General features: G+C 43.3%; 1 protein-coding gene across 1 annotated transcript in view; it reads right to left on the bottom strand.

Annotated features, from left to right (window-relative positions):
* Nucleotides 1-3,894: 3,894 nt before the first annotated feature.
* Nucleotides 3,895-13,120, bottom strand: part of LOC137429778 (mitogen-activated protein kinase kinase kinase kinase 5-like) — a 146,560-nt gene continuing 137,334 nt past the window's right edge. The window contains exons 30-33 of the mRNA XM_078779837.1: nt 12,939-13,031; nt 8,883-8,953; nt 8,508-8,563; nt 3,895-8,226 (exon numbers count right to left, since the gene is read on the bottom strand). Coding sequence (XP_078635963.1) covers nt 8,139-8,226; nt 8,508-8,563; nt 8,883-8,953; nt 12,939-13,031 — 308 coding nt within the window. The 3' untranslated portion in view covers nt 3,895-8,138. The remainder of the gene's footprint in view (nt 8,227-8,507; nt 8,564-8,882; nt 8,954-12,938; nt 13,032-13,120) is intronic.

The raw sequence follows: 13,120 nt of genomic DNA, 5'->3' as shown, positions 1-13,120 counted from the left end.
AGAGTCGAGGGTTGACAGAAACTTTTCCACCTTGTCAGGAGGAAAGGACACCGAGTCTAGGAGCAGCTGGGTACGACTGGGTACGGTGGGTACATAGAGGGATGGGTTTGGGACACAAGATTTAGAGGCAAGCACAGAGTTGAGGCATTCAGCTTTTTCACGTGCGGAGTCAGCTGTGCAGCCGTTTGAGGTAAGGGAGGGGATGCAGGGGGAACAAACACCAGAAACGGATTTGACCAGACACCACCAGGATTTGGAAGAGGGAGACAGGTTTGAGAGTTCGGTCTTGAGAGTGGAGAGATATTGTTTCCTGGCTCTCCTGAGGGTGGACACATACTTGTTTCGGGCTTTGTGAAAGGAAATGAGATTTCCTTCCGTTGGATTTGCTTTCCAGGAGGCGAAGGCAAGTTGTTTCTGGGCAACTGCCTCGCCACAAGATTCCGTTTACCATGGACGGGAGGAAGGGTATGACAACTGAAGATGAGATGGGATAAATCTGTGCACGAGAGAGAGCAATTTACTTTGGAAGAATTCCCAGGATGAGTTGATGTCAGAGGTGGTAGAGATGGGAGACCAGTCCAGATGATTTATGGCTGCTTGAAGACCGTGCCAGTTGGCCTGAGTGAAATACCAGACTCGTCGACACTGAGGAGGCTCTCTCTGAGAATTGCTTTGCAATATATGTCCCCTACTGGTGTTATTGTCTAAGTCCAATAAGGGCATAACTCCATGAAAATTTGGTGAAACGCCTCAAAAAGTAAGCTTGTTCTGTAACTTGTAAAAAATAAAGCTATGCACCAAGTTTCATTTGAATACATTAAAGGGGAAGGGCGGAAAATCTGAAAAAACACTGGTGGGATGGATGTACAACCGAACAGAGTAAACCCTTCACCAGAGGGGACTAATATATGTTATTGAGTGGTCCAGTCAGTTGAACATTTATGGTGAGACTTGAAGATTGCAGTCCATTGACAATCCCCATCAAACTTGGCCAAACAAGAGCAATTTTCATGTGAAGAATGGGTAAAGATTTCACCATCTCACGGTGCAAGGCTGGTACCAAGGAAACCTACCCAAAAAGACTCACAGCAGTCATTGCTGCAAAAGGTACTTCCATCAAGTACTGATCTAAGTGGCTGAATACTTTTGCAACTTGTGAATTTTGATCTGTACATGTTTTTTTAAACAGGTATTCCTGACATGTAACCTCCTTCACCTATAACAGTGTTTAGTTTGCTCTGTTCACTTATGAATAAAAAAGTTCATTTGGAAAAATTGTTTCTGCATAATTCGTAATTCATCGAAATGTGCCATTATTGGTAGGGGATGAATACTTTTGCAGGCCACTGTATATCTTATCACGAATCATATTTCAACCACGAATGAAGCCAAAATCGTTGGCGCGTCTTCGACAATACTGATATATCCTTCCCAAAATATTTTGATAGCTCCCATAATGTCCAGAATCCTTGTTAGAGGCTACCTGGCTCCTTTTCTATTTTTGTTTTGCGCATGTATTACGCAATAAACGAGGGTAGAAACATCTGCAGGAGAAAAAGGTGTATGATCATGGTCTTTAGCTCAGGTTGCTAGGCCCTTAGGACCGGCGTTTGTAAGTACTATTCGACTTTATAATGGTGAGAGATGTTCATGTTTGCCTTGGACCGATGGCTTTTGAATCAAATCTGGAGAGCCGGGGTGTCCGCACGCTTTTCATAGCATCGTGGCTGATTGTCTGATGCCTATCTTCACGTTTCAAAACCCTTCATTCTTTATCGAATTGGAAAGAAATGCTGAAAATGCATTCCGTGCGATTTTTGGAGTTTATTTATTTAAGTTACGAGTATGTTTTGAGCCTGGTGTTGGCTTAGCGGTTAGGGTGCTGGCTTGGAATCCTAGGATCCTGGGTTTGAATCCTGGTCGATTGCTGAATTAACGCCAGGGGGGTTGACTCAGCCTGTCATCCTTCTGAGGTCGGCAAATCGAGTACCAGTTCACTGGTAATTCCCTGTGTGTCGCAAAAGGCGACTAACAGGGTTGGCGGCAGGAAGGGCATCCGGCTGTAAAACATTGCTTCAAAAAGGGGACCATGGTGCCCAAAAAAGGCCAACCTCCACTCTGCAGGGAAAAATGGCCACTAAAGGTGGTTCTTTTCTTCTTCTATGTATAATATGCTCCTCCAGTCCACCACGAGCCTTGACATTGAAGTACAGTACTTTGTAGTACATTTTCTCGACAAAAGCAAATTGTTCAGTCGTACATATAGAACTTCAGTAGTACATGACATCAGCAGTGTGTATATAACATTTCGTTTGTAAACTTCACCCTCAAATCCTCCATTATGTTTCCTATTAAACACACAAAGCATCATACTAATCAAATCTTAACAGTTTTCGTATTTTCCCCAATGAAGACGTCATGAGAAGAAGAGCTATATTAAGAAACGTCTCATTAGGTAAAAGTCACAAGTCCTGTAATTTGCACATGGATGTCCAATTATGTCCTTTTGGCTATTTTATTATTGGTATGCAACTCTTATAAAAATCCCCTTTTCAGGGGAGTGATGTTGCTGGGGTCATTTGCTTTGTTACATACCGAATGCAACATAGAACCACAACAGCAACAGAATTTTCTGGGAATATCTCCGGCTACGGATGAGCTGTGAACCGATGTGCAATTTTTTAAAATATCCAACTCATCTACGTTCTCAAGAATAGTCTTAAAGAAGTTTAGTCTCTCAAATGTCTGGCTCTCTCTATTTTCGATGATCCTTCTTGGGCAAACGACACTTCTAAATTGGCCTTCAAAGCAAGTCCCCGACTGGGCATCCTCTGACTTATAGGAAGGGAAACTGGAAATTTGGAAGGAAGTGGGCTTGGGAATGGGGAGAGTGGCTGGGAATGGATTAACGGGGGTAAAGGTCATGGTTTTGTATGTGAGCTGGTGGTGAACAGATGTTTTGAAGATTTGGAGGGAAGAGTGAGATTGAAGAGGATGTGGAAGTTGGTTCCAGAGGTTGGGAAAAGAAGAACAAATGAGTGGAGGTGAGCAGTGATTCTGGATTTAGGTATTTTCACCAGAAGACGCATGAGCATTCAGAAACCTGGGGGGAACACGGCATGGAAAGAGCAGACGGTTCAATATCAGAAAGGAGGTGGTAGAGGATAGAGAGAACACCGACCTGTCTGCAATAGGAAAGTGATAGGCCCATAGACATAGCTTAGTCGTGATACATTGCAATAATGTTAAAGCCCTTGGTTTCCACAGCATCAAGCTGAGCAAGGTGTGAGGCAGGGGAACCAGCCTTCCCCAGTTATTCCATTTCTGCTTCTTCCCCAGTTATTCCATTTCTGCTTCTTCCCCAGTTATTCCATTTCTGCTTCTTCCCCAGTTATTCCATTTCTGCTTCTTCCCCAGTTATTCCATTTCTGCTTCTTCCCCAGTATTCCATTTCTGCTTCTTCCCCAGTTATTTCTTTCACTTCTGTGATTAGGAGTTTGCCCCTCTCTGATCTACCTTGCTCAACACATGTCCTCCTCCCCCTTCCCTTGGTCTCATTCTTCCCCATGGCCTTTCTTCCTCCATATTTTGTCCTTCTACCTTGCTGTTGGTGTCCCCCCATCCTTTCCAATGTTGTTTTCGTTCTATTACGTCCTGGTCTGTTTTGTGTTCTCGCTCCTCCACGAGCCTTGACTCTACATACAAAAATTACAAGGTGACAGGAGATAGCATAAGACTATTGCTGGACACAAAGTAGGTGGATGAACAAATGAGACAGAGACGTAGACAGAGAGAGAGACAAATAGCAAAATCCACAAGTGAGATGTGTGTACATCAGGTGGTCAAGTAATCATCAAAAGAAAAAGAAAAATATTTCGCAACCACACCCAACAATTAAGAAATTCGCTGCCAGCTTTATTCAAACCTCTATATACACAAAAGCATGTTCTCTTTGAATATGTTCACAATTCACCGAAGTAAACAAGTTGAATAGACATTAAAGTTTGCAACACACGAGTTGCACTCTGCTCCCGACTTCCCATTTGCGGCAGAGTGAGTGGGCGAAGCTCATACTCCAGCCAGGTGTTGTTGCTTAAGGATGCGACGCAAGTTCAAAATTGGTGAAAATAACATGACGTCATGTATATACCAAGAAGAATGTAGTTACACAGATTCTAATTAGAGCAGCACAATGTTTATATACATATTTCTATTGACCATGCAAGTTGATAAACAATCATCAAATATGGTAGAAGACGTTTCCAGTTTGTTTGTCTTTTTATTTTTTACTTCCCTTTGAAGATTTTCACTAATCAGAGCCTGTTTGTCTTCTTTATTCAAAAGATTGAGATTTTAGAAAATGGCATCTCGGAAACCTCTTCACAAGGCTTGCGGTTTGGGGCGGTGGGAGGAGAGGGGAGTGTGTTGATACGACTTTGGGCCTGGCAAGCATGCCTCACTGGTCATTCATCGTTCATGGTCACTTGTTGATGTTACAAGAATCAGCAAAAATACAAACCATAAGAATCCTCTTTTGCACCTTTTGGTCGAAGCATAGCCTATACCCACGATAAATTTACCGTACCTTATATAAAACGCAATTTTTATTAAGTTACCCAATGACGGAGGCAATATACAAATAGGCAAAAACAAAGAAAGCACACAAGTTGTAATATCTATGTATATCTATATATATATAAAGTATTTTGCTTTTTGGTCAAGTTGACTTTTAAAACAAGTTTATACATCACATCGAAAAGGACATCATGAAACGATAAACAGTTTTAGATTCAGTTTGCAATGGGGCATCAAGTATAAAGTGTTAGTCAGATTCAGTTTGGAAGTTCAGCTACTTTCCAATAGGAAAAGGCCAGTGGGGTTTATAAACAAATATTGAGAACTAGAAAGGGTAAATTAAATAAAATGCTTCTTTAATGAGGCTCTGCTGAGATAAGTGCTCACCAGGGAAGAGACTCCCAATTGGCTGCACACCAAAGTGCCCTCCATCACACCTATTGATGCATTTTCAAATGTTACTACGCCCGTCATGGAAAGGTCCTCCGAATCCACCTTCAGCAAAACCCCACCCAAACGTATTTACATCAGTTTGCATTGTCTGTACACGTGTTTTTTAAGGGAATGCAAGGAGGGAAGAAGGGAGCAGGAGGCTCAAGTTGGTCCCAGCCGAGGCCTGACTCGGTTCCGGGGAAGGCGAGGGGTGCTACTGCCTTCAATTTAATTTGAATTATGACGTCATGAGAAGTTTTGGGGAAAAAACAATATTGGTACATTCTAGTATTCCGTGTCAGTTTGTCCTTCAGGCATACAATTATATTTGTACTCTGCCTGGAAGGATGCCGTCCCAGCGTTAACAAATTGAGTGGATTTACCACTCGTCTCCGTAGTTCTTGGAACCAATTGCTGGGACAAACACAAATGCAACAATGGAGATGACTATGTTAAACAACAGCAGAAGAACTGCGGTAAAGCGAGGTAAAAGTTTGTCCAACGTTAAAAGCAAAAAGTTTTCAAAAGTTTTCAGAGCGCAACATCACTTCTTAACCAATGAGTGTTCTCAAAATTATCCTTTACACCATGTCAACTAGCTATTTATTTAACCTACATTAATTTATTTATTTAACGTTCTGCTGTGATAAACCTGCCAGCGGGATTTTCCCCACTGCGGGTACAACTCCGGTTGGTGGGGTCTTTCCACTGTTTTTGGCAGCAGTGCCTTTTAGAGCTTATAATGGGTGAAGACACATTCTGTTATTCGTGATCGTTTTGGTTATCAACTCAAGTCCATGAAACATATGTTTTGACTCCTTTTGGTTTATTGTAGTCAATATGAAGTCAATATTTCACCCCAAACTACTACCAGGTTCATCTAATTGTTCAAATAATATTTAAATCAAATAGAACGTCAAAATCCAGGTTTGTGCCAACCCTTAAAAATCAAGCATTCCTGCCCCAATCCAAGGCCTTCGGACCCACACATAACCACTATCCCAAGCCTAATGGCTGTTTCACAATCCATATCTCAGGTATTCACTAGGTTTCACAACTTGTGCTTAGGGTAATTACAAAATTAAAATTAAATATAAATAACGAAATAAATCTGAAATTGCCAAGGCTAACCCCAACTAAACTGGATGATTTTGAGTGTTTCCTCAACGGGGGGATGAGGGATTGGACGCAATGGAGGACGCAATAACGCAATGTTAAATAGGGAAACTAACCAGCCAAATATAACTAAACCCTTCAGAAGTAAACTGGGCTATCCCACATCCAAGGCCAAGTTATGTTAAACGTACTAAATAATCTTTCAACATCAGTACACCCTTGGTGTTAATGACAGTTTTTTGCGAATTTGGCATTGATCTTTGTTCAATTGGAGTTACATGGGATCACAAATGGGCATCTGAACCTTGGATCTTTGGAATTTTATACAAAAAAAGGTTGGATCATGTGAGGTAGCACACTTTACTTATCTGGGGCTCAGCTGGAGTCATGTCAGTGCTGCTGTGATTAAAATAATTTGTCTAAATGATGCAATGCCATAGAGAATATCGATTTATAAAATGAATTTGCTTCTCCCAGGATGAGAATTCATCATAATTAATCCGTCCACAAAACCCGAATCGACAACTACATGTTGCCTTGGATTTGTATCAGAGATGAGTTTTTGCAAAGCGGCGCAATACAGTCGATGATATTGTCATTGCCTTCGTGTTCTACAATCGGTCTACAAAAAGTCTACAAAATGAAGGTTCTGTGTAACCTTGTAAGAATATAAACCAAAGTATGATGCTTTCCATCATTACTGATTGATAGTTATAAACATATGCTTGCTTGTAACTTACACATGTTTGTTTCATGGACTTCCATGATGTTGGAAAATTGAAAAATCTTTATATTTGCCAGAATGTCATCAAAAACACATCTATTTCTCTATGTGATGTTATATATTATAAGTGAGAGTAGGTACTGGGTTCAGCAGGAGTAGCTAGTACCCACAATGCCCAGTGGCTTCCATATCCCTAACACCCACCGGAATCCCCAGCGTCTGCAATAGGTGTTAACAAGCATTTTCAGTCTTCTTCTTTTCTGACCACATATGTCCAAAATAAATTAAATATAGTCTGACAGGCCATGTTGAACCTTCTCCTGATGTTCAATTTCAGACGAACGAAGGAACTCACGAGTGCTGGTTATGCTTTGGATGAGTATCCTGGGATTAGAACCGTGCACATTCTTACAGCGTGCAAATGCAATGTGATGCAAGACGTACAAAACATGGGAAAACTTCACCTCTCAACTTACAGTCAGAGGCAAAATGACTGCATCCTATTCTTATGTGTTTTTTTGTTTCTTTCCCCTTCTCTCTTTCATGAGCCTCGATTATGCAAGTAAAATAGCTAAAAATGCTCCTCATACATGTTCACATCTAAAAGATTGATGATGAAGTGTGGAAAACCAACAAAAAAACATTAAATGAGTAAATATCTGCTCCGCTGTATACCTATTGATTTAAAATAAGCAAACACCGCAACATTCAGAAGCAGAATATTTGAAAAGTTAAACTACACAAATACCCAGATACCCACACAGTTTGGAAAGAAGGGCACTCTTGGCTCTAAAACTGCATGGGTGGCTACATGGAGCATCAATTTGTCATATCAAATAATCTTCAAAAGTGATATGGTCATACATGTTTACGGAGCAGTCTTCCTCCAGCTTAGTGTACCTCATGAGCCCCGAAGGAAGGCAGCTCAATATAAAAAACCCCCAGGAGCCTCTTTTATGCTCCAAGAGTTAAACAAATAAAATAATCAAGAAGTAGCAGCATACAGAGCATACCGATGTGATGGATGATCACTGAGCGGTGCCCGTGGCCAGCGGATGTATTAATGATGATCTCGAGAACGAGACAAAGGCACACTGCAGTAAGCCCTGAGGGGCATCCACACCGTCGGATCAGAGAGGAAGCTAATTTTGTGCGTGCAGTTCAGCAGTGTCTTATCAGCGGCCGCTTCAAAACCGCCTGTTCGTCGGTTTCGCAAAACGCATTGCGATGTGGCACCTGATATTCTGATTCAATCGCCGCCAGGTCAAGATTTGACCTACATCCTCTGCATTTAATATGTGCTCTCGTGCCCAGCAAGGATGTAAAGGTTGCTGTGAGCGTTGGGGCTTTCCGTTGGCCGACTTTCGAGCACTACCACACTATTGGCAGAAGGTGGATGGAGAAAGGTTTCCAAGCATGAGTTGAGGACAATTGCAAAAAAAAAAGAAGAGTTCATTTTTCTGAAGGTTGTAACCATAACAGCACATACAAGTCAGAACAATTGAATCCAAATGATGTGTCATCCACTTCCAATTGAACTGTATGACTCGGGCTTAAACAATAATAGGTTATTGTTTCAGGTTCTATTGATTGAGGCTGCACAACAGTCCATTTAACCAGAAAAACTTTCAGTCGTACACATCATGCCAGGAGAGCTTACCTCTCTGAACCCAGAAGATTGAAGACCCTTGTTCGATCAGATATTTCCTGTGTAATCTGAAGGACACAGAAAATGAAGGCCTCGACACCAGACAGTGAATAGTGCCACAATATTCAGAATTAAAACATTTCCGAAAAACCTCTTTTGCAATGCAAGTTATTAAAATAAAGCAAACAGTTAAATTACTAATATGAAACGTTTCTACTTCAAGGGAAACTTTAGTGGCCACACGTTAAAAGCTGGATATTTAAGGAAGTCGGCAAAGCAGATAATGCACCATTTTCAAGGTGGCCACTTTGATTGTGCAGATCGATATTCGGGTACCTTGGATATTACTTAAGATGGACGGAGGCTTATTTTTGGCTTTGGACTCACCTCACTGTTCCTGATACTCCTTCCTTGCATGCCGTGTTTCCAGAATGCCAGTACGCTGTCCTGCAAGCACACTGCAGCACACAAACACAGCAGTATGATGCCGCACCTGTGTACACCATCCAAATCCAAAGTGCATCATAAAGGACAACAACAACAACACAACATGCATTTTAAGGCCATTTTCCCTGCTAGAGCGGGGGTTAGCCTTGCGGTCCCCATGACAATCTTCTCCATTTTGCCCTATTTTCTGCATCTCTCCTTGTTAACCCCCTTGCCCGCATTTCTTCTTCCACCATCTTTAGCCAAGTCTTTCTCGGTCTTCCCCGTCCTCTACTTCCTTCTACATTCATTTCCATCACTCTTCTCAACCAGTCACTTTCATCCTTCCTCAACACATGACCAAACCATCTTAGTCCATGGGCTGAGTAGGGTTTACATGCACCCCCCCCACAACTTAACTTCCCGGGTATGTCCATGTACCCCCCCACCCTAGGGGTTAGGAAAAACCATGTTAACAGAAAAAAAACTCATTCCCTCATAGTTTGACCTCTGGTGACCTCATTTGCATATAACACATATCATTGTAAAGAGTGTCCCAGGACAAACATTTTGAGGGGTCATATGCAACCATAGGATGACGAGGTAAAAAGTTATGGCCATTTGAATTTCGCCTACCCCTAATTTTCGGAAATCACTGCAGGGGGGGGTAACATCAAAATATGCGTGGGAGGTACCATGGGAATGAGGTTTTTTCCTTTAACATGGTTTTTCCTAACCCCTAGGGTGGGGGGTACATGGACATACCCGGGAAGTTAAGTTGTATAAAACACAAGGACACCAAGGACTTCCTGGACAGAAGTTGGTATTTCAAAAAAGTGGAATTGGGGTGAAATTAGCGGGGGTAGAAAAGATCAAGGTTTTGGATGGGGGAAGATAAGAGATGGTGGTGAACAGCTGTTTTAAAGACTTGGAGGGTGGAGTGGGATTGAAGAGAGTGAGGGAGTTTGTTCCAGAGGCGGGAAAAAAGAGGAATGAAGGAGTGAAGGTGAGCAGAGAGTCTTGATTTTGGCAGTTTAACCATAAGAGGGTTGCAGGCAGATCTTGTGCGACCTGAGGGAATATTTGCGGGACAGAGCCCAGAGAGAGCTGGGGGGGCAAGGCCAGAGAGGAGTCGGTAGAAGACGGAAAGACCACCAACCTGCCTGCGTTGAGTGAGTGAGAGGCCCTTGGAGTTAGCTTCATCGCGGGAGATTCCAATGATTCTGAATGCTTTGGTTTCAACACAACGTGAAGGCGAGCTAGGTGTGAGGCAGGAGCACCAGCCCAGAGGAGAGCAGTATTCCATTGAGCTGCGGATGAAAGCCTTGTATGTGGTGAGGAGCTCAGGTGTGCCAAGGAAGGACTTCGCACGACGGAGGATGCCCAGTCGGCGACTGGCTTTGGAGGCCAGATTTGAAATGTGGTTTTCCCAGGAAAGATCATGGCAGATAGTGAGACCCAAAAGCTTGAGTGACAGAACTTCTTGGAGAGGATTATTCAGAAAGTGGATGGGAGGGTTGTCCAGTCGGTCTTTTCGGAGAGACATCGTAAGAGTGTGAGATTTGTCAGGATTGAAAGACATGTTCCACTTGTTTGCCCAGTATGTGATTTTGTCAAGGTCTGCAGAGAGTGAGGAGGCTGCAGACTGCCGATCTGAGGGATGAAGAACGAAGCGACAGAGAGTAGAGTCGTCAGCAAAGAGATAGAGAGGATTTTCAAGAGAGTCAGAGAGATCATTGATGAAGACCAGAAAAAGCACAGGGCCCAGAACACTGCCTTGGGGAACTCCAGCCTGAACAGGAAGAGGAGATGAGAGAAACCCATTCAGGGCCACACGTTGACTATGACTACAGAGGAAGTCCGCCAGCCATGCGTGGAGATTTCCATGGATACCAAAAGAGGAGAGTTTGGTGAGCAGAGCGGGGTGCCAGACCGTATCGAAGGCACGTGATATGTCAAGGGAGACTGCTCTAATTTCCTGTTTGGCATTGAGGACCTCCATCCATTGTTGAGAAAGCAGAAGCAGCATGTCCAGAGTGGAGTGTCCAGGTCTGAAACCAAATTGATGATCAGAGATCAAGCCATTGGAGAAGAGGAAAGATTTCATATCTGAAGCAATGATGGATTCCATGACTTTGCTGATAATTGGGAGAAGGCTGATTGGTCTGTAGTTGCTGGGATCTGTTTTTGCACCTTTTTTGTGCAAAGCGGTGATGTGCAAAGCGGCTTTCATTGCTTCCTCAACTGCCTTCTCAGTTATCTTCTCTGCCGGTCCTAAAACTGGGTTACTCTCCATGTTGCCATCCCATTCATTCTCTGTATTCAACAGCATTTCCATATATCTTTTCCATCTTCCTTTAATTCCATCTGGGTCCACAACGATTTGTCCCACTTCATCCTTCAAGCAACTCACCCCCATCACATCACACCTCTTTCGCTATCTGCTTTGCAATCCTGAATTCCGCTCTCTGACCCTCTGCCGAATCCAAGCATTCTCTGAACATTTTCCTACATGCCTCCTGCGCCTTTGCTACCTCTTTCATTGCAGCCTTCTTGGCTGCCTTATAACTTTCATGCTCTGCTTTTTCTGCTCCCGTACCCTTCACCTTCTGCCACTCCTTCAACTTCTTCCTCTTCTCGTCAATCCTCTTTCCAACTTCATCATCCCACCACCATGTTTCCGAGTGCCTCGGTGGTCCTTTTGTCCATCCACATACCTCACCAACGGCTCCCAAGAGACTATCTTTCATTGACATCCAACCACTTTCAAGCTCAACCACATCATCCTCTACCCTACTCAGCCTCTCTTTTAATGCCTCCCTTACTATTGCCTCTTTCAACCTCCACACCTTCATTCTCGGTTGGTACTTCACCCACCGAGCTCTCCTCGCACCTTTCATCCTTATGTCGCAGACAACCAAGTGGTGCTGTGAAACAGCCTTCTCCCCCGGGATCACCTTTGTGTCCCGGAGGTGCCCCCTATCTCACCTACACACCATCAGGTCGTCAACGGTTGTCGATGACCCACCTGACGTCTATGTAACAAGCTTATTATCCTCTTTCTGGAACTGAGTATTACAAATCAGCAAATCAGCTCCATCAGCAAACTCCAAAATCCTTTCACCTTCTCCATTTCTCACACCATATCCGTAACCCCCATTAACTCCCTCAAAACTGTCCATACTCCTTCCCACATGTCCCTTTAAGGCCTCCTCCTACCACAACAACTTCCTCATATTTCACGCTTTCCATCAGCTTCTCTATCGCACACCAGAACTTGTCCTTCTCTTCATCACTCCAACCAACCTGCGGAGCATATCCCGAGATGACGTTCACCAAGAGCTTTCCAATCATCATTTTCACCATCATCAACCTATCACTCACTCTAGTCACACTCACCACACTGTCTACAAACTCCTCAGAAACAGGACACCAACACCATTCACGCCCTCCGGGCACCCTTGCCACACAAACTTGTATTTCTGTCCCTGCCTACCCTACACCATTCACACACCACTTCCATTCCATCTCGTCTCTTGCACACAACATATGTCCACTCTTCTTCTGATAAATACTTCCACCACTTCTCCTGATCTCCCTGTCATTGTCCCTGCAATCCATGTCCCAAACCTCAGAAACCGATCTCCACTTCGGGCTGTACCCTGCCCATATGTAGTTGTAATTGTCATGGTTCTCTTTTTTTTGAGGCAATGTTTTTATGGCCGGATGCCCTTCCTGACGCCAACCCTCTTCGTCGCCTCTTATGACACGCAGGGATACGGTGTACCTATTCTAAACCAGGGTACACCGGGAGCATCACCATAAAGGACAACTTGAGTGAAATGCTCTTGGAAAGTGGAGAATATTTTTGTTAAATGCCTTGTACATCATTGCCTGCTTGGTTATCCAATTTAAGAGTAATACAGAATCAACTAGATATTAGCACTTTTACATTTGCGGGAACTCTTCCTGTGCACCGTTACAAACTTGTAACTCCATCACGTGCAAAAGTCTCACCGATAGCGTCAATCTGGAAGTCAAATGTCAGCTCCGATACGAGCTTCTTGCTTGGCTTGAGCTTGCCCTGCAAATTAACAATCTTCACAGTGTCTGTTGGATTGATGGAGGTGGAGAGGCGGGGGAAAAGAAGAAGAAAATAATTGTTGAACAACCCTCTTAAACAAGCATGGTATTGACGA

The sequence above is a fragment of the Myxine glutinosa genome, chromosome 6, assembly GCF_964187855.1.
Source record: "Myxine glutinosa chromosome 6, kmMyxGlut1.1, whole genome shotgun sequence".
NCBI lineage: Eukaryota > Metazoa > Chordata > Myxini > Myxiniformes > Myxinidae > Myxine > Myxine glutinosa.
This window is presented reverse-complemented; position numbering and strand designations above follow the sequence as displayed.